This window comes from Calliopsis andreniformis, chromosome 3 (genome assembly GCF_051401765.1).
Source record: "Calliopsis andreniformis isolate RMS-2024a chromosome 3, iyCalAndr_principal, whole genome shotgun sequence".
Taxonomy (NCBI): Eukaryota; Metazoa; Arthropoda; class Insecta; order Hymenoptera; family Andrenidae; genus Calliopsis; species Calliopsis andreniformis.
In genome coordinates, this window is record NC_135064.1 from 20,561,635 (window position 1) to 20,589,086 (window position 27,452).

At 35.8% G+C, this 27,452-nt stretch overlaps 4 protein-coding genes across 5 annotated transcripts in view; 3 read left to right on the forward strand and 1 right to left on the reverse strand.

Moving 5' to 3' along the window:
* Window positions 1–242: 242 nt before the first annotated feature.
* Window positions 243–2,175, reverse strand: Gclm (Glutamate-cysteine ligase modifier subunit). The gene is made up of 6 exons (XM_076375271.1): window positions 1,599–2,175; window positions 1,394–1,456; window positions 1,202–1,319; window positions 913–1,112; window positions 713–827; window positions 243–646 (listed from the first exon to the last, which is right to left on the reverse strand). The coding sequence occupies exons 1-6, from the start codon at window positions 1,686–1,688 to the stop codon at window positions 501–503; spliced, it is 732 nt and encodes a 243-aa protein (XP_076231386.1). The 5' UTR covers window positions 1,689–2,175; the 3' UTR covers window positions 243–500.
* A 692-nt stretch (window positions 2,176–2,867) lies between these two features.
* LOC143177397 (transmembrane protein 14C) lies at window positions 2,868–4,182 on the forward strand. The gene is made up of 3 exons (XM_076375272.1): window positions 2,868–3,277; window positions 3,460–3,649; window positions 3,726–4,182. The coding sequence occupies exons 1-3, from the start codon at window positions 3,202–3,204 to the stop codon at window positions 3,787–3,789; spliced, it is 330 nt and encodes a 109-aa protein (XP_076231387.1). The 5' UTR covers window positions 2,868–3,201; the 3' UTR covers window positions 3,790–4,182.
* An 863-nt stretch (window positions 4,183–5,045) lies between these two features.
* LOC143188741 (ornithine decarboxylase 1) lies at window positions 5,046–11,847 on the forward strand. Its single transcript, XM_076393164.1, has 9 exons — window positions 5,046–5,395; window positions 7,755–7,928; window positions 8,070–8,310; window positions 8,384–8,460; window positions 8,544–8,717; window positions 8,810–9,149; window positions 9,432–9,646; window positions 9,798–10,006; window positions 10,387–11,847. Exons 3-9 carry the CDS (start codon window positions 8,124–8,126, stop codon window positions 10,601–10,603), a joined length of 1,419 nt encoding a protein of 472 aa, XP_076249279.1. The 5' UTR covers window positions 5,046–5,395; window positions 7,755–7,928; window positions 8,070–8,123; the 3' UTR covers window positions 10,604–11,847.
* Window positions 11,848–21,730: 9,883 nt separating this feature from the next.
* Window positions 21,731–27,452, forward strand: part of Sona (sol narae metalloprotease) — a 43,780-nt gene continuing 38,058 nt past the window's right edge. For both annotated transcript variants that reach the window (XM_076392992.1, XM_076392994.1), the window contains exon 1: window positions 21,731–21,950. The gene's annotated coding sequence lies outside the window, so the exon portion shown is untranslated. The remainder of the gene's footprint in view (window positions 21,951–27,452) is intronic.

The window sequence follows — 27,452 nt, forward strand, 5'->3', positions numbered from 1 at the left end:
TTAAAGCGGAGCTTCGAGAGTTGCGCGTGCCCAACGCTACTTAATATCTTCGCGCCACTTTTGTAACTTTACATTTACTTTTGCGCTCTGTAGCTACTAGCGGAAATTTATACATGGGTTAAAAAAGTCTTGTACATATAAATGTTCATGACATGTATTATTTTATGGTGTCAAGAAGATAACTTTAGTTGCCTTCAAGGAAATTACTTATTAGTAGGAATGATAGTTTAACTTTGGAATATTAAGAAAATACTTGCATTATATCAATTAAAATTTACTTTCATAAAATTTTCTATAAAATTCACTTTTCACATAAAATAAAACATTAAGAATTGCAAAAATTTGTGAATTACATTTGTGATCTTAAATGAAGAAATCATTAAAGATATAACATTACCTTAGAATAGTAACATTTAAAATTCATTGTTAGTAAAATAATATAAAACGTGCAACGTTTTTATCTATTTTGTATCTATTATAAAATTAAGTAGTAAACAATATTATGTGACTGTTTTGTTAATGTACACCAAATAGCCTTTTGAACATAAAATACCACGACACTTCAAATGAATTTGGTATCTTGCAATCCAGTATAAACTGGCACTGGTATTAAATATTCCCTTCAATTCTTCTGGTGGAAGAATCTCTGTAAAATTCGTATAAGAATAGATGAAAGTTTTCTTAGTTCATTTTTATATAAAAATTAACTTACGTCCAGGATCACTGTGTGTTAACAATTGTACATCATTTTCTTTAGTAAATGCTTGTAAAGCTGGTGGTACGACACAACATGTGGCTAAACTAATTTGTACAATATTAGGCTTTATCTATTTAAAAAGAAAATAAAAAAGGTTGAAATAAATCAGTAAGTTCTAAAAATAATAAAAATCACATGGATTGTAGTAATCTTACATTTGCCCATTGGAACAAGTCAATAAATACATTTGTATTAACGTCACTTAGGCCAACACTTGACAATTTACCAATTTTAATATATTCTTCTACTCCAGTCCACAGACGCTTAAGGGAATCCAATAAATCCTCAGAGCTGTCTTTGCTAGAATATGCAACTACCAGAGACTCAATTGCCTTTGTATTTAAGGAGTTACAAACTAAATAAAAAATCAAGAATTATACAATTTCTCCTGATATGTTCTCAAACAAATAAAGTGCAAAATTAATAATCTATGGTGATCAATACCTTGGTCTATAGCTTCTTTCAGCAAAGTTACATCAGGCGATGATATAAACACTTTTACAGTTATTTTAACTTCATCTCTATTAATATTTTGCAATGAGTCATCCTTCTTTCCTCTAATCTGAAATCATGTTACAAATGAAGTAAAATTCTACTAAAAGTTTCCAAATAAAATAAATGAGGAACCATACATACGATCATTGAATTTCCAATACAGCTTTCATCATCCCTGAGCACAATCTTTAACGTTTCAATTAGCTGAAAACATACATCAAATATATGATAATAAATACATATACCTCTTTAATAAAACCAACATAACCTCCTCCAGGGATATGCTTTGAACTATCGGAGATTTAATTTATGAGACAGTGTCACGTAAAATGTTTTAAAAACTGACCTCGTCCGTAGGATTTTGATTTGCTTTTGTTTTCGTTTCACTCAAAGAAAGTATATTCCCAGTGGTTATTAACACGTTTTGCGACAACATAGCGGACAACAAAATTTAGAAAATGTTATTCGGCGCGTAATAGATGACTATATCCAGCGGCGTTGCTGATATCATAGATCGTAGTTATATGATTAATTACACGCAACTAGTATAATGACAGATAACTTATCCAATCAAGTAGTAGTTCTTTTTTACTGAAAAGTAAGATTTCATAAAACTTAGAAGAGGATTAGGGTTTATATATATACGTAAAGACATACGCCTTCTTCGATCGTACACTATTATCGTGTCATATAATTCATCCTTGCGCCTGATAAGTATAAAATACTTGTAAATCATTTTCATGAATAGCCAGATTATCAGATAGTAGAAACAAGGTGTCTCTTTCCTCAAATCATCTGTTATATAACTTGGAGTGGCGAATAGGAAATATACCTATTTCTATTTTCATAAATTTCTATAACGATTATAGTTAAAATCTTCGATCCACTTTATTACGCAGCAATCTATCGCTCATTTGCTGTGATAATGACATATTTAAAAAAATAGCTGCTTTTGAGTTATTAGTATAAAAAATTGGTTTTTGCGTAAAATAAAGTTGTATTACATCAATTTTTGAAAAACGATCATTTTTTAGTTATATCATTGTTCTACAAATAAGCGATATGTATTGCACCATTATTGCACACAGAATTACAGGTTTCTACATTTCTACAATATCGATTTATTCAATACCCTTGATAAGAAATTATTAATTGACAATTGTACGAATAATTATGAAAGTGATACAAGTAAAAAAACTATAAAAATTGTGTTTACTGCTTATTTTGACTCTTGCTCCGTACACATATCAAAAGTCTACGATTCTCAGAAATTTTTATGTAAGTAATGGATTCGTGTTTCCCATATAATTAAAAAAAATCTGTTATTGTGATTTTTGTATAGAATATTTAAAAAAATTGCATAAATTTAGTCAGATTGTTTTCAGACTTTTAATTATAGAAAAATCTGTCAGAAATAATTGACCCGCGTTTAGTGTGTGAAATCATCGAAAATACGTTTACGAAGTAAGGATTAATATACAACTCGTGTTTAGTAGTTTCCTACGTATGAATAAAAATAATTCATTTCCATATTCGCTAGTATGCAATCATTTAGTTTTTTATAGTTCTACAAAATACACAAAATTTACATATAAATAGTGCTCATTCACCAAAGAAGCGAAGCTTCAAATTGCGCTCATGACATCATGCGTCTACAATAATTGGTCGAATTTGATTCGAACGAGACACGTGGTGAATTAATTGATAAAAAAAAACAGCGTACATATTTATAATTATTGTTGGTATTAGAATCTGATACCGGTAAATTGTATCGTTCACAACAGATTGCGCAACAATCGCCAATGCAAAAGTTAAGAAAGTACTCTATGAGAGTGATGTGCAAAAAGTAAATATATTCCATTTGTCGTTTACGATTCATTGAGTGTATACGTGTATACGAAGCCTTGAGCGCGTTTTACAAGGTAATAGGAAAAATATAATAAAACAAAATGCCTGTCGATATACTTGCATTTACTTACGCTGCTACAGTAGCGGCTGGCGGTATACTTGGTTATGTAAAATCAAGTAAGTATTAATTTTTTCAACAATTACTATTTTCTGTATAATTGAATGATTTGCAAAATTATTATTTTTTTACGTAGTTATAAGTAATTCTTCATTCCATCGATTTTTTTATACGCAATTTTTTTCCATTGTAAACTCTGTAGGTAATAATTCTTAGAAACTAAAAGAATTTGTTTTGAAAGATTCAATTCCTTCTCTGGGTGCTGGACTCCTGTTTGGATCTATTTTGGGATATGGAGCCTATCAGACTTCTGCAGATCCTACTAATGTTGGAGTCTTTTTAGGAGCAAGCACGACTCTTGGTGGCCTTATGGGTTATCGTTTCTATAATAGTGGAAAAATAATGCCAGCAGGAATTATTACTTTGTTCAGGTACTATTTTACTTGAATTACTTATATTGTTATACTTGTGTTTGCAATTATTAATTTTTACAAATTTTCTTTTCAGTGCTGCAATGGTTGTAAGAACTCTTGTAAAGTATTTAAATACAACTCCCATGAAAACACAATAAACCAAACATTACTGAGAGTTAATAAACATATTAAGTGTAATAATTGGAGTGGGGGTAAATGGTATACATGGTCTATACAACAGCATTACATATATGTATATGTATGTATATATATGAAATTTAAATTTGATACAGTGATTAATACAAATTAAATATATCCTACATTTCTTATTGTAGAATGACAATGTACGTTATATTACACATTCTTTCATAGAAATTATTTAAAACACTTCTGTTGCTGTTAACTTCTATTATTATTGCATTTCTTGTTTCTATTTGATTTTGTACCTTATAATAAAAATGTTTTATCAAGCAATTTTTTATTTATACAATATTATGAATCATTTAAAGGACTTAAACATTATGATGTAATTACTTCAATCAGTTATATAATAGATACATGACCTTGTACTCTTCGATAAACATGCATTCCTTTAATAGTTTACATTCTGATCTCTACATTCAGTAAACTGATTTTTAAGATTTGTTATTGCAACTTCAAACAACATGGACTAGCCAAGTTAATATTGTACAGATTTTATTATTATTTTTTTAATTGTAGTAAAACTGCAGAAAAATTAAACCATAGTCTTCAATGTCAAATAAAAAGCTTTTACTTTAATATTTATATACAAAGTAATACATCTTTTAAATTAAAATGAAATATGAATGAAGTCAAGATAAAAACGAGACTCAACAGATTCATAATTACTCATTTAGGCATATTTTTAAAAAAGTTGAGAATTTAATTAATAAAATACAATTAAAACTTAATAGCAAAATCATTATTAATTTATTATTACTATATGCGCATCGCATGCACCACGTATGCAAATATATCATTTAACCCCTTTTCTCTGAAATTCATTTCTTAGAGATACGAAGTATGTATCTACATACAATAAAAAGCATGACGAGAACCACAAATTTCGAAGAAGACGTTTTTTATATACACATCAATAGCGAAGTAAAAATATCACAGAGCTATAGACAAATGATAACGATATATCGAAGTTTTCGATAATCCCCAAAATCACTCTAAAATCAAACCAATAATTTTAGGTTATCTCTAAAAAGTATTCCAAAAAAATAGCAAAAAATATTATTACAACACATAACTATTTATTACTTTGTTATACTAAAATATAATACAAATTTTGAAAAAGAAATGAAATAATCGATACGGCGTAATCGAGGTAAATCTCGAAGTTCGAGTTACGAAATCGAATCCGTTTTCCATCGGATGCCTTTACGAACCCTTCCGAGAGCTCTTGCTCGGCGGTGTGACCGTGGGAGGTAGTTCGTCGGATTCGATCAGGTTTTTCGAACTTTCCACGAAACAGAATACGATTACCGAGTTGTTCGATCGCCGTGTCCAGGTTCGCTCGTAACTCCTGGCCAGTTACGAACGAGCAAACGAATGTTTTTTCTCGACACTTTCTACGGGGAACTCGCGAGAGAATTCGACAGGCTCTGGTCGCCAGACGAACGAAGCATCAACCTTCATCGACCGATTTGACTGATTTTTGGGATCCAGTCACCGAAAACTTCCATCATTCCGTCAATAACCGAGTGCCGACCCGCAGGGTGGCGAACATTTGATAAGGTATGTATATTTCACACAAAACTATCGTCATCTCCCTTGAGCTCACATTGCAGCGATATGGTGGTCCTAGGACACGTTTCGTCACGTGAAAATTTCACTTATCATTCAGTCGGAAAGCCAAACATATGCTTCTTGACGTAAAATGTTAGTTGATGAGTCGCCGAGCCGCTGAACGTCTTTTGACCGATGAATCATGAGCCCCACGCTTTTCCTCCTTCTAACGTTTCCTCATTGAACGCAATCGTTACGATGATTACATGTGTTAATCGTTGCGCTGTCCTTTTTTTTTTTCTTGCACTTTTGTTGGCGTTTCGTCCCCTGACCATCTAGACGACGTTGATTAGCTCGAGTACGAATTATTCATTCAGTACAATACACGTTGCCATAATACTGTGCCTTATTTGCATACACATTGTACCACACTCGGTGACGTTATGTTTGTAGAGAAGTTTGTACTCCAATACTGATGTGTTATCTTGGAGTTGTTACTACCTAACTCTGTCTGATATTTCCTGTGCAAACCAGTAAAATCTTGGTGAATCGTAGGGATTTTATTCGAATTTTTAATGAGAAGAATGGAGATTTGTTTGAAATTACTGAATGCTGATTAAATGAGTTATGAAATGTTGAGAATCGTTTCTTATTTTACTATGTTTGAAAAGATTGTTGGAATACGAGGTAACTTTAGTTGGAAATTTTGTGTGCACAATATGGAACATTTTTATGTGTTAAATTATCCAATGTAGTATATAATTATCAGTGAAAATTAATTATGGAATAGTTAATCTGAAACTAAGAGTACACATCGAAAGTGAAAGTTCATAGTTTTCGAGTTACTATTATAAATCATTTTGTTGAACATATCATTATTCATTATAAGAGTTTCATTAACTAAGTTCCAAAGTTATAGAATTTATTCAAACAAATCTTTAAACATCATCTATATATTGCAAATAACATAACTGTTCTTTAGATGAGTTATTTAAGTAAGATAATTTTCAGTAGATAAAACTACTCTTTATGTCACTATTATCTACTAAATAAATAATTTTCTGCTTATAAGTAGTTCTTTGCTTTTCCTGAAAAATGTACTTTTTTGAGTGGTATCAGTTTTGAAATATGTGTGCCACATATAAACATGTATAATTATTTATCGTTAGACCTTATATGTAAGACAAATATATCAATGAATGTAATATATATTACACTTTGAACAGAAAATATGGTTTATGAGACAATGAAACGTTCATTAAATCTTATAATATGCTTGAAAAATCTAGTAATTTATGATATCTTCTATAGCATTATAATGATGTACAATATTCCTAATCAGGGAATATATATAATTGTATAATGCACACCTGTATTATAGCTGTAAATATGTTACACAGATGTTATCAGGTGTCAGTCGAGTGATTTTGATGAATGATTGCTATTAACAATTTTCTACAACGTAGTATAGATTAAACATGGTATTTCCATGCCCCCAATGAAGAGTTGATCTCTGAGTGGCGTGTGCATTACCCCTCCATGTTCAAATGGATCTCTCTGAACCGTGTATTTCTTGGCCGTCAGATAAGCTTTATTCCGTGAAGTAGACTTGGTACCACGCAAAGGCTGCCTGATAATACTTATCTTTCTCATATAAATACTGGCCCAAATAGTTGCTCCCAGTTCAGTATTGTCCTGTGTTCTGTACAGTTCACAGCTGCCTGTCCTAACATATTGTCATTATTCTGTTTTTTCTTATTTTTATTGTTCTATTGTTCTTTTAAAATTGTTGCAAAAATAGTTGTTGAGCTAAGTGTTGGATATATTCAATTTTTTACCCCAACTTCATTTTATTCTTACCTAAGTGTTGTAAAAGCTACAAGAATTACTTTTATAAGACACGTAAGTTGTAAAAACTTTTTTCTTCAGAGAAAAAATTACTGTGTCTTTTTTCTTGTATTGATTACTTTATCAACTTTATCAAAATTTTATAAGGATTTGTTAATTCACCAAATTAAGTAAAAATTTTACACATTTTCCTTGTAGAATATTTACTCAATTATATTTCATGGCAGAGAATAAACATTTTTAATTAATACTGATAATGTGGGATAAGATAAATTAAATTTGGTAGTATAGTAAAGTGTTTAATCTGTGATGTTTAATGTGTTTAATCTGTAATCTGTAATACTATATGTATTGATTTCCAAAAGAAGAATTAGTTATGTGTATTTGAATATTTCATTATACATATAAGTTATCTATGATGTGTACTTTATATCATAAAGTATTATGTTCTATAAATTATATACTATATGCATAGACATGTATATGTATAGATACTATGCTCCAACATATTTTGTTACAGGGTTCTGTCTGCGATAGGCTGGTAGGCCAGTCTATTGGTGGGTGCATTAATAACCGCGGCAACTGGAAGTTAGCCCTGAACGCAGAGCCCCCGTGGCTTTGCTAGCACCCCCATACTGATACTGTTTTAACCCGCTTCCCCACGACTCACCCAATTCTCATTGACAGCTGCCTCGTACGTAAATACATTTCAAAAGTAGACTGCAGATTTTTCTGCAAATACATAATGCATAAAAATCTGCAGTTTATTCCTAAATTTGTTAAATCAAAAATATGGTAGCTTTTTAACATCGTACTAACAACTCTTAAATTTTAGTTTGCTGCCTAGCACCTACAGAATCACTTTTTCAAAATTCACAAAACAATCAACATGAAGGTCACAAATTTGGACGAACGCATCCATGTCTTGGACAGTGCGTCAAGCGTCATGAGCGTCATCAAAGAGATTGCATTGAGTGGATTACAAGAAGAAGCTTTTTATGTGCTTGATATTGGCGACATTGTTCGAAAACATCAAATTTGGAAAGAAAAAATGCCACGAGTTAGCCCATATTATGGTAAAATACTTAAATAGCAATATATATTACGCGCCATTGCAAACATAAAATTAATTGTTCTCATCAATTTTAGCTGTAAAGTGTAACGACAACTTAATTGTTATCGAAGTACTGGCTGCTCTCGGCATCGGCTTCGATTGCGCATCAAAAGTAAGTGTAGCTTAATACAACGTATTATGAATACCAAATAAATAATTTACACTTTACTTAAATTCATTTACTGCTATTTATAGGTTGAGATCAACAAAGTGTTGAGCGTTGGAGTTGATTCTTCCAGAATTATCTTTGCTAATCCAGCTAAACCAGCATCGCACATTCGTCATGCCGCTGCTGTTGGGGTAGATACAATGACAGTCGACAACGAAAGTGAATTGCATAAGATTAAGAAACTCCACCGGGATGCAAAAGTAATACAAAATTTACCTTTTCCTTACGAACATGAAACGTAATTTGCGTGTGTTAACGCCTATTCTATAATTATTATTCTATTCTATTCTAGATCGTTATTCGAATTCGTTGCGATGCAGAAGTAGCCCAATGCCAATTAGGCATGAAATTCGGTTGTGATCCAGTGTATGAAGCCCCCAATCTATTACGCCTTGCACGTGTGTTGGGGCTTAATGTTGTTGGTATCAGCTTTCATGTTGGATCCGGGTGTCAGGATCCACCTGTTTTCCATCGAGCTATACGTCATTCAAAAACATTGTTCGACCTGGCTACAGATCTCGGCTTTAAACCATATTTGTTAGACCTTGGCGGTGGTTATCCTGGAAACAAAGGAACTAGTATTGACAAAATCGCTGATATTGTTAATAAAGCACTTGATGAGTACTTCGATAGTAAGTATTTAATGTATTAGGTAGCTAAGAAAGTTCTGTCGCCTTTGAAGTTAAAAAACCCACAGTCTAATTACAATAAAAACTTTGAGTTATAAAAAAATGAGATTTGTAAATAGTCTTCCTGTTGGAGAAGGATAGTTCAATGTGATTTGCAAAAAATATAAACGATTTTACAATACTATACCTTTGAGAGCGACAGTTTTCTTGTTTGCCTGAATTGTAAAGCACATATTTGTAATTTTTATTCCTATTTCTTTTCTTCTTAACAATGACAATTTTTAGCTGATTCCGTTCACGTAATTGCTGAACCCGGCCGCTTTTATGTTGCATCTGCATTCACGCTTGCAACCAGCATCCATAGCAAGCGTTCAGTGCGTGGCGATGAAAGTTCACCAAATACAATCACGCACAATATGTATTACATCAATGATGGCGTTTATGGCTCCTTCAATTGTTTACTCTATGATCATCAACATGTAACTCCTGTACCTTTGAAGGTAACACCACACGATTAATTACATTTCAGCATAAATCGCTTTATCTAAAGTCTTAAGGATTAAGTCGTTAATAATAAACGTTTTAGCGCTTTAACAGCAAAACTGTGGAGAGATCAGTCGTTTCTAATAATATTAATTTTGGCATTAACAGAAAGGTTGTGGAAAAATGATTCCCTCAAGCATTTGGGGACCAACTTGCGACGGTTTGGATCAAGTTGCAGAGAATGTTTTGTTGCACGAAATGGACCTTGGTGATTGGATAATTTTTGAAAACATGGGAGCGTACACGTTACCAGTTGCATCTCCGTTTAATGGATTCCCCGTACCTAAGGTTCACGTTGTTGCTGATGAAAGCATGTGGTACGATTTTATAATTTTCATTGCATTGTACTTGACAGAACATTTGAAAGGCTCATAACAATAACGATTCTTGTCAGTCCTCTTTACTGATCACTAGAACTTGTTCTTATTTCAAAAATCGAATCTCGACAAGGGCTGTTTTTTTGCTACGAGCTCTTCATTTTTTAGTAGACTGCGGCAGCCTTAAAATATTCTAAAGTGTATTTATCTTTCAGTAATTTCTACATTTTCCAATATTATATGGATTCTGTACCTTTTTGCACATTGAAAGTTTCCATAACTGCGAAAAATCCCGCAGTCTATTACATATGTACTATTCATAATATTTGTGTTGTTAAACAATGTAAAACATTTGCCCCTATGTGTTGTATGCTTTATAGGCTCCGATTGAAAGACGCTTTGCCCTTGACTGAAGACCACTTTGTTATTGGTAACACACCAGCTAATTTACGACTTGGTCTGGATATCGGGGGGACTGATCTTAATGGATGGTGTCCTCCAAATATTGAATTGACATCGACCGAAATCTTGGCTAACGCTAATAATACTCCATCATCGTTCATCTACGATTACGTTGAGGTTGATCCTTTGAATTAACTCGAAATTATCGCGTACGCAACAAATGCATTGCAGAGTACTCGGCATTTTAACGACGATTCACATTTTCCTTTTTTAATGGAACGTTCATCGTGGCATGACTCGAAGTTGTGCGTATTTTTTTGCAGTTGATAATTTCGCGATTGCATATTTTTAAACGTTTACTTTTATTAGCTTAAAAACGCGAAACGCAATATTGAACTCATTATTTATTTACTTTATTTTCAAGCTTTGATAAGAATGAATACTAACATTGGATATCATTGCTTAACAACATGAAATTGCTTTCACTTTGATTGGAAATTAATGACGTGCAAATTATTTCCATTGCAAAATGATTTCCAAGTTTCTTCTTAAACATTTGTGTTCATTTTTGAATCATTGGCGAGGGATAAAACGTACGAATTATGAATAATGCACAAACAAATCAGTTTTTCATGTCGTTGATAAATAATTCGAAAAATATCGTAGATGTTATTCTGCTGTATGACATTAAAAATATTTATGTAGGAACATTCATATATCTCTCTAGAAGATGTAGTTTCTTACATACTCCATATAGCTTTCGCAATATTTAAACAAATGTTTACCAAACTCTTTCGTAAAATTACAATTTGCACGTTTAATATAGGACTTACTTTTTATATAAATCATATAAATATGATTTAGTAGAATTAGCTTCGAAGATTAATAACTGCAATTTTTGCAAGCGTTTTTATGAACGATTTTGACGTCCATGGACTATGGAAAAAATCTCATGTGGTTTTCTAAACCCTTTTTAAGAGCGCGAACGCTACTTGCATGATTTATATAAAACATGCTAAGTAGTTTAAGAAAGGGCTTAAATGTTGAGTAATTTCTATATAAACTATTTAAACGATTATCGTAATTTAATGCATAATTAAAAAAGAAGAAAAAAAAGATTAAAACTGGCGAGGGAAATATAATCAATTTTAATGATGAAGGTGACGTACATGTCCAAAATGTTTCAAACGACGACGAAAGCACAACTATTTCTACTTTCACGGTGTATACCCCTTCGTTGCAAATACCAAAAGAACATGACCTCTGTAGGACTGCTAGGAATTTTAGGGCATTGAGGCAGCTGTCACACGAAAGAAAGATAATTAGTTTCTTATTAATTATTACTCTCATTGTATTATATGTCAACTATTATTATTGTTAATTAATTATTATTAACGAATGAATACGTGTAATGAAATATATAAAATCAATACACATCATTCTCAACTCTTTTTTTTCCTTTCTAATCGCTCCATTTGTTATACCCTTTACACTATTTGATGATAAGGATGACAGCATTATCAATCCGTACGTAACACGTACTTTCGAAGATAAGAAACTAAACTATAAGTGCAGGGTGATATCTCAGGCAAAGAAACGAATCAGTTTAAGGATTTTCTGACTTCTTAAGATATCACAACTATAACTGATGAAAACATAGTACAACTATAACTGATATAGTATTTCCTCGTTACAAAATCATTGCTATATTTAGTGTAACTTGAAATTATTTACAATAAAATAGTTTTTCGTGCATCTACTGTCACTCACAATTTTGATAAATCCAAAGTGGACAATTATAAGCGTGAGTTGATCTCAAAAAACGTGTTTTTTTATATCAAGTCATTATTGAGCAGCGAGATTATATCGAGGAAACACTGTACATCATTTTAGATGCTGGAAAAACGTAAATATATGTTACCGCGTGACATATTACCGTAAGATAAACCTGATTAATAGGTCTGCGATGCAAAGCATCTTTATCAGCGTATATACCAAAGCTGGCGTACTGTATCGCCTAATAAAATTGACACGTGCGTTGTGTCGACCTCAGTAATCTGATTATGGTATTATATAATTATGAAATCTTAACAGATGTGCATTATTACTTGACAATTATTTTCCTTTAACAAACATGCTTATTCATTAACTGCGGATTTTTATATATTTAGGAGAACTTAAACTGTATAAGAAATTACAGGATACATATTACAATGCAACATATGGAAAGTAAAATACACCCTATAGTATATGAAGGGTGAAAGAAGTTTTTATCTAAGTTCTACTTCTTTAGCTATATTTATGAAAATATTGTAAAATACTGTAAAATTCAGTTACTTGTTAATCTTAGTAGGCAATAGAGATAAACACAGAATTGAAGAGAATTTCTAAAACTGTTTAAGCTTCAGAGTAAACGTAAAATTCTACTAGGAAATTGATGAATGTTTTATCAGTTCTATTTTAGGTTTATTTTACAGACATGTAGATACGTGAAAAGTAATTCATATATCAGTTTATCGAATAATCCAATCATCAAACATCACCGTCTCCCAAGTTGGGAAAGTACATAATCAATGATGGAACCACGGATTCTAAGTCAACTACCGATAGCTATATGTGTGGTCTCTAGACTTCTGATAAGCACGAAAGCTATTTCTGTCTTTCTTCCATCAATTACAAATCAAGATTATTCCTGACAGCAATAAATCATGCTCAATCTCCGACTATAAATAAGAATTCCAGATGCATGGAATTTCCTAATATTTATAAATGGTAGAATGAATGTATGCGATCCAGAAGTTTACGTCAGCTGGAGACAAAAAATATCAATCAAAATAATCGTTTTGAGCAATTCGGAGGAATATCTGGCCTCTCAACACTTATCGATACGATCTTATGATTTAAATCCAATAAACTGTTAATAGCGATTCGAACCCAATAAACGTTATCACAGACACGATCACTTGTCGCAAGATTATTTCAATTTCCCGACGAATATAAGTCAAATCGAACTCGGGATAATGATCTGGATCAAAGTTTTGGGGATTTTCAATATGAGACACTGTGCATTCAAGTGGTGTCTTATCAAACATGTGTTTTTAATCCAATGGTCGCGTCGTAATTAGTATTTTTATATTTCGTACAAGTTTTATTAGTAATTAGTACGCACTTGAAATGTTAATTATATAGCATTTGCACTAAGAAAACATAAACTCAGGTTGAAAGAACACTTATAATATGATTATTATAGACATAGAATTTACAGGAAAAATATTCTTCGTCGAAAATATTGTCAAACAGTAGTAGTAGTTTATTTAAACGGATAGATTGAATCCTTTTCGCCAGTTACATATTTGCTGAAGAGCGAATTCAAATTGTATAACATGTTATCGGTTGTTGATAGTCAAGAGTATGGAGTACTTCAGTTTGCTTCTCAGAGAGGTCACTATCCTATCACTAAGTGACGCATCCATTTGAATTTAGTATGTACATACATAGTGTGAAAAAAAAAAGAAATAAAAATTTAGTACATATCACGAATGTTTCGAATAGACTGTTAATTATTTAAATAAATTGAACATAAAGTAGTAATTATCTAGCAATTAGATCATACTTCAATTGAAACGATTCATCTCACAAAATAGTTTCTATAAATACAAGTAAAAATTTGCTCCTAAGAATTCCTACTATGAAACCTGTAAAGGGTACATATATTTCTTTATTTCAAAATTATAATTGTTATTAGGACCGAAAAGACAATGTCTGCAATTGTTATTAACAATCCATGTAGTTTTATTTGCTGCAATAATCGTAATTCTCTTGGAAGTATCACAGTTTCACATACTACATGTCGTTAGATCGATCTCACGATTTTAATTAGTGACTCAATCGTTTAAGTGATGTTTTTGTTTTGATCGCGAGGGTATAAATACACACGAGGGGCAAAGAATTTCTCAGTCGCTCCGGAACCTCCGGAGGGTGCGGATCGTTCTGTCGATCCTGGAAGGGTCTGGACCTGGTCTACCCTGGTCTACCCTGGTCTACCCTGGTCTACCCTGGTCTACCCTGGTCTACCCTGGTCTACCCTGGTCTACCCTGGTCTACCCTGGTCTACCCTGGTCTACCCTGGTCTACCCTGGTCTACCCTGGTCTACCCTGGTCTACCCTGGTCTACCCTGGTCTACCCTGGTCTACCCTGGTCTACCCTGGTCTACCCTGGTCTACCCTGGTCTACCCTGGTCTACCCTGGTCTACCCTGGTCTACCCTGGTCTACCCTGGTCTACCCTGGTCTACCCTGGTCTACCCTGGTCACCCTTTGACTCATTGGACATTCTGAACACCCTGGCCACCTTTTGACTGCCTGGACCTTCTAAACACTCTGAACACCTTGAACAGCCTGAATACTGTCAACATTCTGCACCTCCTGGATCTTTCCGATTCTCTAGTCTTATTGGATCTACTAAACCTACTAATTTTCCATATCATTCCGATCACTGATCAATTCTCTAACACAGATCACCCTCAATCTCCCAGCGTTCAACCTAATAGTAACCAAAGCTACGCTCACACCATCATAGTCTAAAACCAGTATCAAGATCAATTCCGTATAGAGAACAGTGAACAGTACTCTCCCAGGTTTCTTTTCATTCTATCCCACATATACATCCATACATTCTAGCATTGTAAATGACCCATACTTTCACTTTCGTAATTAACGCGAATACCTACGTCCCATGTTTGCCCGCCAGCAGTTGGAAACAATACACGAATTCCCCTGCGGGAATCAGTTCCGTTCGCCACCGAGTAATTACCATATTTAGTTTCAGTTCCATCGAACGGAGCCCAGGTTCCTCGACCCTGTCAAGAGACTTGGCGCATCCGGTCGCGCGCGCGCACGTCCACTGTGCCTGTTCCGGTGTGCAGCCAGTGTAATTGCCGTTCGAAGACGTCCGATCTCTGGCATAATATACAATAACGAGCTATGATACAAGTCACTGTATAGACGATTTCACTTTTAGACAAGAGGCTGCGTCAAAGTGCACAGGGCGATACAGGTGGACAACATTTGAGGAGTGACTGTAGGCATCACAACATAAGGCAGCAGACGAAATAGCGAAATTGCTGTTGAGGTTTCAGTCATTAATTATAAGTATTCAAGAAAGTGGTGGTTATCGTAACCACTGACATAAGAAGCCTCTCGCTTCGCACAGCTGCGGTGAAATTCAGCGACACTCTACATGGACTGTGACTCTGACAATCACTGCTCTGCTCTCTGTGACTTGGTCCCTCCCACGAGCTTCGTGCTGACAATTGTGTCAGGCAGTTTGCAGAGTTTCAGGCGCGTTTTGTTAATTCCTAGCTTGTAATTTTTGTCAGTAGTCTTCACTGGGAGAAATACATCGGTTCTTATGAGAGTACTGGTGGTAAGCTTGCAGGTTTGTGGACCTTAGGAAGGACCTCGGTGATCTTCAAGGAACTTCCTGTCATCAATGTTGAAAAGGAAGGAGGAAGAGGAAGTCACGAACAGAGCTCCCAGGAAGACAGAAAAATGGCAAAACTCTGGATTTAGAAATTAGAAAGGGAACACATGAATGGTCAAGAGCTTTAATTTTCTCTCCTGCAGCTAAATACTCTATACAAACGACTTACTTCCCACAGGTTTAATACTTTGCACTCTTACGTCGAGTGACAACAGTGTTCTTCACAGGTACTCCTCCATGTTAATCACACTTGAAATTTTTAAATTGACTTGGAATAATAGAAAGGATCTTTGAAAGGAAATTTGTCAAAAATTGTGAGTGCAAAGAGTTAAAGTACTAGGGAGATCTTAGCAAGAAAATTTCAAAAAATTAGGAGTGCAAAGGATTAAGACATGTATATCCACCGTCTCCCACAAGAAGTCTCGTGGAAAGCATTACTCCTAAGCCATTCCAGGAGACATCTTCCGAGACACAGACAGTCTACACATGTTCCACTCATTAACTGTTGTGTGTCTGTCGTCCGACTGCGTTACCAAAGCGTACTAATTGATAAGCAATGCAGTTGAAGGCTGGACCAGGTCACTTGGAGCTGTTCTTCGGCTCGAACACGCTGGCGTCGAGTTACACGCTCGGCCACCAATATATGTATGCTGGTTCACCGAGTTAAAACAGAAATTAGGAGCGTACCGTGTCCCCTTTCTCTTGCCAAGCCAAGCGTGGTATAAAATACTTTCCCTTTCGCGGAGCAAGGCAGCAGCCGGCAAACGTCAGAGCAAAGAGCGAGCAGGAAGGAAAAGGCAGGGGCAGGCAGGCGAACCAGGCCTGTCGCTTTGCAGACGGAAAACCGGAAAACGATCGGCTCTAATCGCGGGCCTCCGGCATTTCCTTTTTTTTCCACCTATCGTCTTTGTTTCTAGGCTCGACGTGGCCTCTACCACTAACTGGCCACCTTGTCCTTTTCCCAGGGGGACCAGCGGGACAGCAACAGCGCGAGTTCATTCTGGGTCATGGCTATATTTGAGGTCTAAGATCATAAATACATTTAATGGGTACTTTAATTTAGTTTAATGCTTTTTGCGTGAGAAAACTGCGACGAATCAAAAAAGTTGGAATTTTCTTTAATTACCTGAAGGATGTTGTAAGAGATACATAGCTAGATTTATCGTCATTTTGAATTTTAAATAATAGACTTGAGAGAGTAGGTTTTAGGTCAGGTGTGTTTCCTAAGGCTGTGATTAAGTAATTTTGCAAACAGAAATTTTCTTTCCGGTTGTCCTGAGTATTTTGTATTTTTGAGTTACGACACTGCTGTTTTGGGGACGAACAGAAGATGGCTGATTATGATTAGTTAAAGATTGGAGTTTGTGTATCTATAACTATAGTTTTAAGCTTTCTTTTTAATATAATTGATTATAATAGTGTTTGTTATAATATTATCTACATATTAAACAGTTAGGATTGCGATCAAGGTATATTTGAGATTATGGATTTGGAAACTTGGTTCTTGCAATAATCTCCTTTTAGAGAGCAAGATGTCTGCACCCAGTGTCTCAGTGTCTTGAGGAATGAAGTCTGGGAAGGTGTTACGCGAATAGATCTCACTATTACTTAGAGAAGCCTGTACCTATAGTCTTCAGGTATAGCGTGTAAGCTTCTTATACACTGAAGAGATTGAATGGAGGAGATATCTCACAATCAGAATCGCAGTCGAGATCCGGAGTAGGTCCACGTAACTTTATCTACTCTTTTAGAGGTACTAGAATTATTAACAATCGATCCATATGCATTTATAACGATATATTTAGGAAATAGCTTTAGGAAATTTAATAGCAATCTTAATAAGAATTCTATTAGTCTTTAGTACTTTTTAATTAAATACAGAAGCTCAGATATTGCATTAATTAAACAAGAAAGTCATAAACGCAAGTAATAGATAGAATCTAAAGAGATATTTACATTCATATCTAAATTGACTGAAAATTAGAATCCAGCAAAATCGTACCAAAATTAAATTACAAGCCTATATCCTATAAATAATCGGTTAATGTTTACAGGATTTCACATTTACGACTTATTGATTTAACAACCATTTAACTCCTTAGAACATATGTTCACGACCTACCTATTTTAATCAATAACGTATATTACCATTTATGACTCATCGACAGTAACTCAGTTTTAGAATTGAAAAATTTGAAATACCGAACTACCACCGCCAAAACACTACTCCAGCCGCAACCTCTGGTACACTATCATTATCATAATACTCCTGTATCATTGCCTGGAAATAATCATCCCCTTTAAAACCTCCGTAAAAACGCTCCGAAGTGACATTCAAGCGTCGACACTGAAGGGGGGTTCTCGCGTTTCGAGCTCTGCGACTTTCCCGATTTTGAAACGACTCGGACAGTAGCGTAGCGATTGGAGAGGCAGTCGAGGTAACCTTCTCCTCTCGGCTACGATCACAATCGCCGCGCCACCGAGTGGTCCCCAGACCCCGGCTGAGTTCCCCACCTTCGGCTTCTGCCACCGACGGTGACGGCCGTCGTCGGCCGCAGTTAGACTGAGTCCGCTCGCGCATTCGCATTAATTCTCAAATCCGCTCTCGGCTGCCTCTCGTTTCTTCCCCCCGTGCATTCGGACCCGTCGCGGGTTTCAACCACCGGGTCGCGTCCGTGGCTCGGCCACTCGCCTCTTATCACGTCGCGAGCGGTAGCGCGAGGGTGACGGTGGAACTGCTGCTCGCGAGCTCGAATCGAGAGGGGCCGCGTGGGAATCTCTAAATTTTCAAACACCGCGCGTCAAATTTTCCGATTCTTCAAACTACGCGCGTGAAGTTACCGAATTTTTGAATGTTAAGCGGGAAATATTGAAATTCTGAGGAGAGCCGAGCGAAGTTTTCGAGGTTTTTAATATTAAGTGAGAAGAGTCGCGGGAGATTTTCGAATTTTTGATATTCCAAGTGAGAAAAATCGAGGGATCATTTGGAGTCTCGAAGTTTCAAATTTAAAGTGAAGAGTCGCGTGAAATTTTCGAATTTCTAATATTTCAAGTGAGAAAAATTGCGGGAGATTTTGAAATTCTGATCGAGAGGAGCCCCATGAAGTTTTTTCAAATTCCAAGGGAAGAGAGTCGTCTAAAATTTTCTAATTTTAAATATTTTAAGTGAGAACAGTCACGGGAAAATTTGAAATTTCGAGAGGGACGAGTGAGAAGAGTCGCGCGAAATTTTCGGATTTCCAATATTTCAAGCGAGAGGAGCCGCGGGAAAATTTGAAATTCCAAGCGAGTGGGGCCGCGTGAAATTTTGAAATATCGAGCGCGAAGTTTCCAAGTTCCGAGGAAGATAAGAAAACCATCCGCAGGAAGTCGACTGGTAATAACTGGTGCTGCGGTCGAAGCTATCAGGGATACAGCTTTCGCGTAAGGACTCTCGGAGCGTGGCTAGAATTCGCTCGGATCGACAGCGAAAGTGCACGTCCTCTGTACGTGCACGGTGTACGGTGCACTTGTGCCAGATATCGAAACCGCGCGAGGTTGCTCACGAAGAGCGCTGGGAACCTGGAGAGAAGGATAACGTTGTTTCGCGAAGCGCACCTGCCGTTTTCGTGTCTTGGCTTCGCGATCGACGCGAGTGTTGTTTATCTTAGGAAGCACCCAGACAGCTGACCAGCTTGGGTTTCTTCACGGTCATCGGAAGTCGATTGATTTTGCGTATGTCGAGTATACGCGTTTTCACCGCGGCTGTAGAGGAGTTTGCAGAAGTGAATGTGTTGGCACTGTGGTCTCGGAAAACGGGTGTTTCGCTGCAATTCCTACGCGTCCGATATTACACGCATTTTGTCGTTTTGAGGTTTCGAGAGATATGGGGGTCTTAGTTTGTTAGAAGTTGATGATGGAAAGTGGTTCATGGTCGATGGAGCGGTGCTTGAAATTAACCCTTCAAAGATGGAGAAGTTTCACCTGCAATGCGATGAGTAGATGAAAATTGTAGAAAGCTTGTGTGTTCTGAGTTAAATGGTAGGCTTGTATTTTAGAATAATTGAGAAATTGTTCAGGAAAATTTGGATAGACTGAACTGTGTTACGATTGATACTAGCTGTTCTTGAAGGGATCACTTGTGGTAATAGAATTCGTTTTCGTTAATATGCTTATTGCCAGTGACTTTTCCATATTTTTCGCTTTCTTTTACTAAAAAAAAGGTATTTTATAATTTTTCCTTTATTAAAAAGTATTTTATAATGCAATGATATTTTTCTAATACATTAATTTTCCCTAAAAATTAATAAATGTTAAGGTTTATTTATCGTAAGCGTCTTAGGAAAACATAGAACTATAGAAGTATAGTGTCAGTTTCTAGAAACTGTCATGGCGGTATGTTGAACTGTTACCGTTATCGAAGTGTCTAAAATAAAAGTTGAATGCTTTTGTAAAACTAACAAGGTTTACACATAATGTTTTCCGCCATTGCTCTTTCTCCATTATAGAAGAATTTGCATTAAAACGTACATATTTCCATTGATTAACGGTATCTCCAGTGATCATCTCTACTTATAATATCTTTATCTACATCGACATTAAACTAATTCGTTTTCAAGAAATTTCCATTTTTATGGTTCAATATACAGTAGTATCTGTTTAGTAGTGGCGATCTTTGCCCAGTTAGCAGTCGCACGCTATCCCCACCAGTACACAGTGTGAATAATAATCTAATCATTTCATTTGTATTCGATCATTTTTTATATTTGACTTTCGTCCCTAACCTATTTAATAATTTATAGAACTCTTGTTTCTTGGATAATTAAAAAGAGATATTTAACATAAAACAGTATTTTTTCTTAAAAATTAATATCCATTTTTCATCTCTATCTCTGATAAGACAAATACTGTATAATTCCCAAATCACAAAGTTATACAGAGTAAAAACTGTAAATATGTATATCAGGGTTGCATTAAGTTTAGAAGCTCTAGATACAATATCATTATGAGATCTCAAAAGAACGACTATTTTAATTAATCAAATTGATAGACATTCTTTTTTAAATTCACCGAAGATAAAAGTCTGCATTTCTATAGAGAAATTCCATTTAGTCAAATAAAAATAGCACAAGATTAGTACGTATACATATTTACATTAAAAAAAAGTGTAAAAATATGTCAATTCAAAGTTAAATAAAAAAAACTAACGACTGAATTGCCCAATTAAAATAAACACATTTATCATACCAAGACACTGAAGCAATGATACATAATTTAAGCGATTTTCGTACACTACATTATTTCTTATATCATTCTTTGCAATAAGTAAGGTACTAAAATGACTGCAACATTACTTTGACCACTCAGTGCACATTTCGTCACAAGCACAAGCGTGGTCGACCTGTTAAGTAAGGTTAGTAATCTTCAACGCGAGAAGATAGTAAACTACTTACAGGGGTCGCAGTCGATCGCGAACCTTTCCACGGGACGGTCGCGGGTTGCCTCCTCTCCAGTTTCCAGTGCAGACAATGGTTCATTTCCTCTGACCATCGTGTTCCAATTTGCGCATGCATGCACAAACGAATCGTTGCTTATCGATTACCGCGTCGGTTCGTCAAACAAAATCGGAATTTCCGTGTTCGAAGGAATGCCCAACGTGACGGTTGCACTCGAATTCATTCGATAAGGTTATCCATTTAAGCCTCGTTCGTTTTTCGTTCCAACGCGACCGTACAGAGAGGAAACGAGCCTGTAGGAAGAAAACCGTTAGTGTGTTTTGGTGTTCAGTGATCACGAAATTGGTGCGCGCGAGGGACAAGCCGGAATCAGGGTCTTTTAACAGAGGAAAAGTCGAAGGGAGGATCCGCGCAGTTGGCCACAGTTCCACGTTCGTGTCCATGGTAAAACGTCCCTGATCGTTCGTCGTGGTTCTCACGCGTCGCTTCCGAGGGTGCACCTTCGCCATCCTTTCATCATCGTGATGATATTGAGAATATCGACGGTCGCGACGATGGAAACATGAAGACTCTTGAAGATCGTGCACTCGATCGACACAGCTCCACGCCTATCGACTATAAATGACGTAAGTTCTTTCTTCTTTTTTTGAACAATGATTCACTTTTGGAAAACTAGGATAGTTTCTTAGTTTCGTTTTAATGATAGGGTATTTGAGATTTTGAGGAAGACTGATACATAAATATGTATTACACCTATGTTTATTTTTTTTTTTTAATTCATGCGTGATTACGAAAGATACAATGAATATTCTTGGGGGTGATATTCTCTAGAAAATTCCCTATTGCCTGTAGTCTTTAGATTATACGTATCTTAATCCCTTCGTGTACAATTTTCTTTTGTGATGTTATCACCTTCGCTGCTGATCTGATATGTGTCTATCTTAAACTGCCAATAACAGAGCTCCCACTGATTCAACATAGATCCCTCACGCGATGGTGCGTGATCGGTTACTTGCGAAAATTCCTCGTCACGCGTTACCGCGTAATCGGCAGCGAAGATATTGTAAAAAGTGCACGAGTCAGACTCGTCAAACTATGGCAAGGGGTTAAATTAATACATTTACAAAATAAAGTATAATTATTTTATTTGGCCTTAAAGTAGTTATTAAAAAAATTCCTTCCTCGAGAGGTTAAAATTTTGAAAAGGGAAATCGGTGTTCACTGAGATTAAAATTGTATCTCTCGATATACTCATTTACGAACCACCAGCAGTTTCTATTTCTATATTGAGTGATTAATGTACGTAATTAAATGCAGTACAAGTTTTTAAGGTCTAGATCATAAGCTACAAAAACATAAATTATGGTTTCCCTATTAGATTTATTTTTTATGATACAAGAAAGTTGAAATAACATAAGTTCCTAGACAATCTGTAAACTAATATACAGTTAGTGTATAAATAGTGTCATAAATCTATATTACTGTAAAAATTGTATGTATATAATATCAGGTTCGCATCCATGTAGATTTTCAAAGACGACAATAACTGCCGATAGTCTATTTCTGGCGTTCTGGTTAATCAATGACCAGTAATTGGATTTTCTTTCGGTTATATTTCTAATTACGATGTTTTGCGAATACGTAATTACTTCCAGCATTATTCCAACAAACTTGTATCGATTTCTTTTCGATTGATTTTCTTGTTTCCAATTAACGATTGCCATTTTACTTTTTCCATTTACGCTTTATAATAGCGCCGTTGCGAAGCGATTATTCACGTAAATACCTCTAATCGATTAATAGCACTCGCAAAATGATCTTGCATCGAAGATCAACTTCCGGGATGCCTGGTGGAAAAGCAATTAGAGGAAACAAAAAAATAATAATTCAGTGTTACACAAGCAGATTTACATAAACATTCCATAGTTTCCTTCTTTATGAATTTTAGAAGCAAGAAAATTAAATATTTGTCAATTAATACCATCGAATTATACTTATGATAACCTTGAAGGTTTTCATTAAAAAATTTTTTAGACCATAGCAACGTTAAAAATAATGAACGATAATCATTCTTTGTCCTTGATCCACGTTTGTTTATTTAGCTGAAGCACCCCTTCAGCGACATCGAGTGTTCGACGCTCGAAAACGATAGAATTACAAGAAACCAGTTAGAACAGGTCTTTTAGTAAACACGCCAGGTTTTTTATTGCTCTTTTCATTTTCTCGTAAATTGCATTTCTAGACTTCTGGCATTCCTAACATGAACATAAAGTCGAATACAAAACTAATGGTCTTTCAAAAATTCGAAGCTATTTTCCATCTTTACATTGTGTTCTAAGAATTTTTAAGAAACAAGGCTAATAGATATAAGTCCATGACAAGATTTAAAACACTATATAACCAAGGGTCGCAGTAAAAAAGTTCAAGTTAAAATTAAACCATTTTCTGTTGCAAATAACGAAACGTTAAGATGGCTGAAATTCGAAACCATTTCTCTAGGTGGTACAGTTTCTCTAACCTCGTTTCTTATTTCGGTTCTTCGTTTTTTAATTACACGCTTCATTTGCCATGCACGAGGACCACCTGTACGTGGTGGTAACGCAGAGCCATGTTTTCAGACAGAATGAAAGTGTTTACCAAACAATCGTTCAGCCGACTGTACACGTCCGATTTCTTCTTTCGAAAATGCGAGTTACGCATGCGTCTGTAGTCGTTATCCATAAATACGGAGTTGAAAGCGCGATTAAATCTAATTTTGTTGTTAAATAAAGGCTCTTTCGTAAGCGGGAAGTGTGTATGATAGGAAGCAAGACACGCAACCGCTGTCTAACTGAAGGATCTACATGCAATTAGAATCGGCTATCATTTTATATGGGAATCAGTATGTTGCACTCTTTTCGAAACCATTCAAACGTCATTTAACTACTGTTAACACATAGTTTAAATTCTAACGATCTCATTCTTTTTTAAGGAATAGAAGCACTTTTACGCAACAATATAAAACATTCGTGACTTTGAAATAACTCTACCTACATATATTTTATAGTTGAAGTGTGTCGTAACGAAAACTAGCCTTGTCAATTTTGTCTTCTAGGAGAGTAAAAAATATACTATTGAAAATACGATTGCGATAAGATAGATTCCATTATATGTATCGTAAATCTCGTTCCTGACCACTAGAGTGTTTTTTATTTAAAAGTTGTAAAATTTGACAAGGGTTGTTTCTGCTTTTTTATTCAAGTTTTCAATTTAAGGATACCAGTTTCTATTCAATGCAATTTTTCCCTACACCTAGTCTCCCAGTACCCACCCCGAAAAAGGCAAATTCAAATCCATTACATCAGAATTCCCCCTTTTTCCACAAACGAAACTTCTTGCAATCGTTTACAAAATAGCGAAATTCTATTTCTCCTTACAACCGCCACAAAACCTCAAAGCAATTACAAAATATCATATTGTAAGTCCGATTTGCAATCCCAATTCGCCGTTCGAGCAAAACTCTTCGCGACGGTCCGCAAGAAAGGCGAACATAACCTAGAAACTTGCGCCCGTTCTTTCCTCGCTCGATGGCCCTCGAATTTCACTGGAAACAAAATCGTGAGATAAGAAACATGTTTCGCGTACTTGTGTACGTGGAGCAGGACGCAATGACGAATCGAAAAGAAACGAGAGCATTTCTAATAGGCCCTGCTCGCGGATACGTTCGTGTGTACGTTTAATTGCCGCTAAATGTCGAGTTCGTGCATGAACGCTCGGTCCATTGACAGCCTCCTCGGCCACTTTCATTTCTCTATTCTCCGCCGTTGCACTTTCCTTCGCTCGCTGCTCGAGAAACAACCGGGACAGATTGGAACTCTCGTTTTCAATATCTCCCCGAGTGCCTCGTATGCACGCACCGTAACGGGCAAATCAGCCACGATTGTATAACACGGTCGACCGTTTACATATATGCTTTCATGCGTGTTTGCATTTGTCCACGCGTAATCAATTTACTTAATTAGCGGTCATATTTGGAAGAACGCAGTTCGAGAATCGGTCGCTGGAATCGTAGAGTTCTAACGAGAGGTCCTCCAGGTAAGAGCGGCGAACATAGTAGCCGCGGAGAAATTGATTGTTAGCACTCGTCGCTTGTCGAACATCGAGCACAATGGGTTTTTGGGCTACGCTCGTGGAAAGCTGATGTGGTTGCTTTAAAGGAGGTCCTCTGGGCTCTGGGGACTTGATACTCGGCGTTGGAGATATGTGTAGCATTTTTCTGTTTCTTATCGAGGTGTACTGTCATGAGTAAGGGAATAATTAAAAGTAGTGTTTTTGTAATGCTAGTTTTTATTAGAATAAACTGATGGTTGTGTGTATATATAGGGCATTCCAAAAGTGGTGGTACAAGGGGAAATATAGTGGTTCTGTATGAAAAATAAATCGAATATATGTCAAAAGTTGTCAAAGAATGTAAGCAGGCAATTTTTAGGTTATAAATCATCATTTCTGCATATACTCGAGATGTGGCTGTCTCGAGAAGACAAATGACCACCCTCCTCATTCCTTTCTGGTCCAACATCGCCATATTGAAATCGTTTATGACTAATGAGGTCCAAGAACTCTGTTTACACTAAACGATCATTAACCTCAGTAACGCTATCTCCTCAACGCCAAGTATCAGTCTTAATTACTGCGTAACTTAAAAAATAAACAAATAGAATTTCTTCCTATATAACTATTAAATACAATTAATTTTATTATTTTAGACTATAAGAAATAACAGAGTATTTAAGACTTGCGTAAATTATTTTATGAAAAAAAAAGGGCAAAAAATTATTTAAAATTTTCTAAGCGTGTTTTAACCTTCCCAGAGTTTCTAAGGTTAAGTTTCACCAAGTCTTAGACAGTTATTTGTAGGAAATGCCGAAAAAATTTGATTGACCGATATCAATGGGCATTATGCCACGCAAAGAATATTTCAAAAGGCAACTTCCGCTTCTCTGTTCGAATAGTCGATTTAATTTTCCAGTGCTTTCACGTGTGGGCAAACTCGTTGCTAATTGCGCGGAAATATTCACACGAAGGCCGATTTCCTTCCGTCTGCTGTTGCGTTTCCTTGATCCCGACTAAGCCAGCCGTGGATTTATTACACTTACTGGAATAGTTTTTGACTCGTGCCAAAGTCTCGTCCCGTCTCGCTCTGGCAGGGCGCTTTCACGCCTGGAGAAAACCGACCTTTCAATAAGTATTCACGATGAATAGTTCATACTCGAAGTGGGTCATGCTCGAACGTTTTCTCGTGATTTGAAGCATCGCCGAATTTTTCGTTCGCTCTGCTGCCCTGGAATTCATTTCGTTCGATTCTCTAATAAGTTGTGATGTGTTTTCTCTTGTTAGTGAGGGGTTTATACCGAGGAAGATGGTAATAATTATTTTTGTGTCAAAGTTTACAAGTATTAGGTAAAGTTTACTTTCTTATTATAAATCTTTTGAGTAACCACTGAGAATCCAAAATGGCGGTCTTTGATAACGTTCCTGGTAACCAACTTGTGGAGAGGTTATGTCGAAGTAATAATCTGGAAAATGGAATGATTCTTTTCTTTCTTGAAATGGAAATCCTGATTTGTTTTCATTAAAATCGTCTACTTCCCAGCTCGTTACCTTGATGCAATCATCTAAGAATGTTTATTTCTTACTATGTTACGATAAAAGGTGCAAAGAACTGAGAAAAGAGGAGGGTAGTAGATTAAGTAACAGCTGCAATAAAAATTCCAAACTAGTCATTGTGACTGGTTCGATAGTTCCAGTGTTAAATTCTTTCTTCTTTCGTTAGAAAGTGGAATCACGGCCGGTTTCGAGGCAGTAATTCATTTATATAACAGGTCAGTTTATTAAGCCGCGATGGGTTATTATGTTCGTTGGGCAGATTACAATCGCCTCATCTGGCGAAGCTCGCCTACAAGGAAAGAGAAACGCGAAACCCCGCGGAAGCGATTAATACGGTTGGCAAACGAACTTCGTTGAACAGGTCACGGTTACAGGACGATTACGTCCGATCGTTTGCCGAGCTGTCGCAAAGCGTAAAACAGTTGTCTTCGGTGATTGCAACCGGCTGGTGAGTCAAACGGAACGATTCGACGTGGACGCGG

Excerpts from the sequence above, each read along its gene's own strand:
- LOC143188741 (XM_076393164.1), top strand. The coding sequence starts at position 8,124 with ATGAAGGTCACAAATTTGGACGAACGCATCCATGTCTTGGACAGTGCG. Across the intron at positions 9,150-9,431 it reads ACTTGATGAGTACTTCGATA|CTGATTCCGTTCACGTAATT; the intron begins GTAAGTATTTAA and ends GACAATTTTTAG. Across the intron at positions 10,007-10,386 it reads GTTGCTGATGAAAGCATGTG|GCTCCGATTGAAAGACGCTT; the intron begins GTACGATTTTAT and ends TATGCTTTATAG.
- LOC143177397 (XM_076375272.1), top strand. The coding sequence starts at position 3,202 with ATGCCTGTCGATATACTTGCATTTACTTACGCTGCTACAGTAGCGGCT. Across the intron at positions 3,278-3,459 it reads ACTTGGTTATGTAAAATCAA|ATTCAATTCCTTCTCTGGGT; the intron begins GTAAGTATTAAT and ends TTGTTTTGAAAG. Across the intron at positions 3,650-3,725 it reads GGAATTATTACTTTGTTCAG|TGCTGCAATGGTTGTAAGAA; the intron begins GTACTATTTTAC and ends TTTTCTTTTCAG.
- Gclm (XM_076375271.1), bottom strand. The coding sequence starts at position 1,688 with ATGTTGTCGCAAAACGTGTTAATAACCACTGGGAATATACTTTCTTTG. Across the intron at positions 1,457-1,598 it reads ATCAAAATCCTACGGACGAG|CTAATTGAAACGTTAAAGAT; the intron begins GTCAGTTTTTAA and ends GTATGTTTTCAG. Across the intron at positions 1,320-1,393 it reads GTATTGGAAATTCAATGATC|ATTAGAGGAAAGAAGGATGA; the intron begins GTATGTATGGTT and ends ACATGATTTCAG.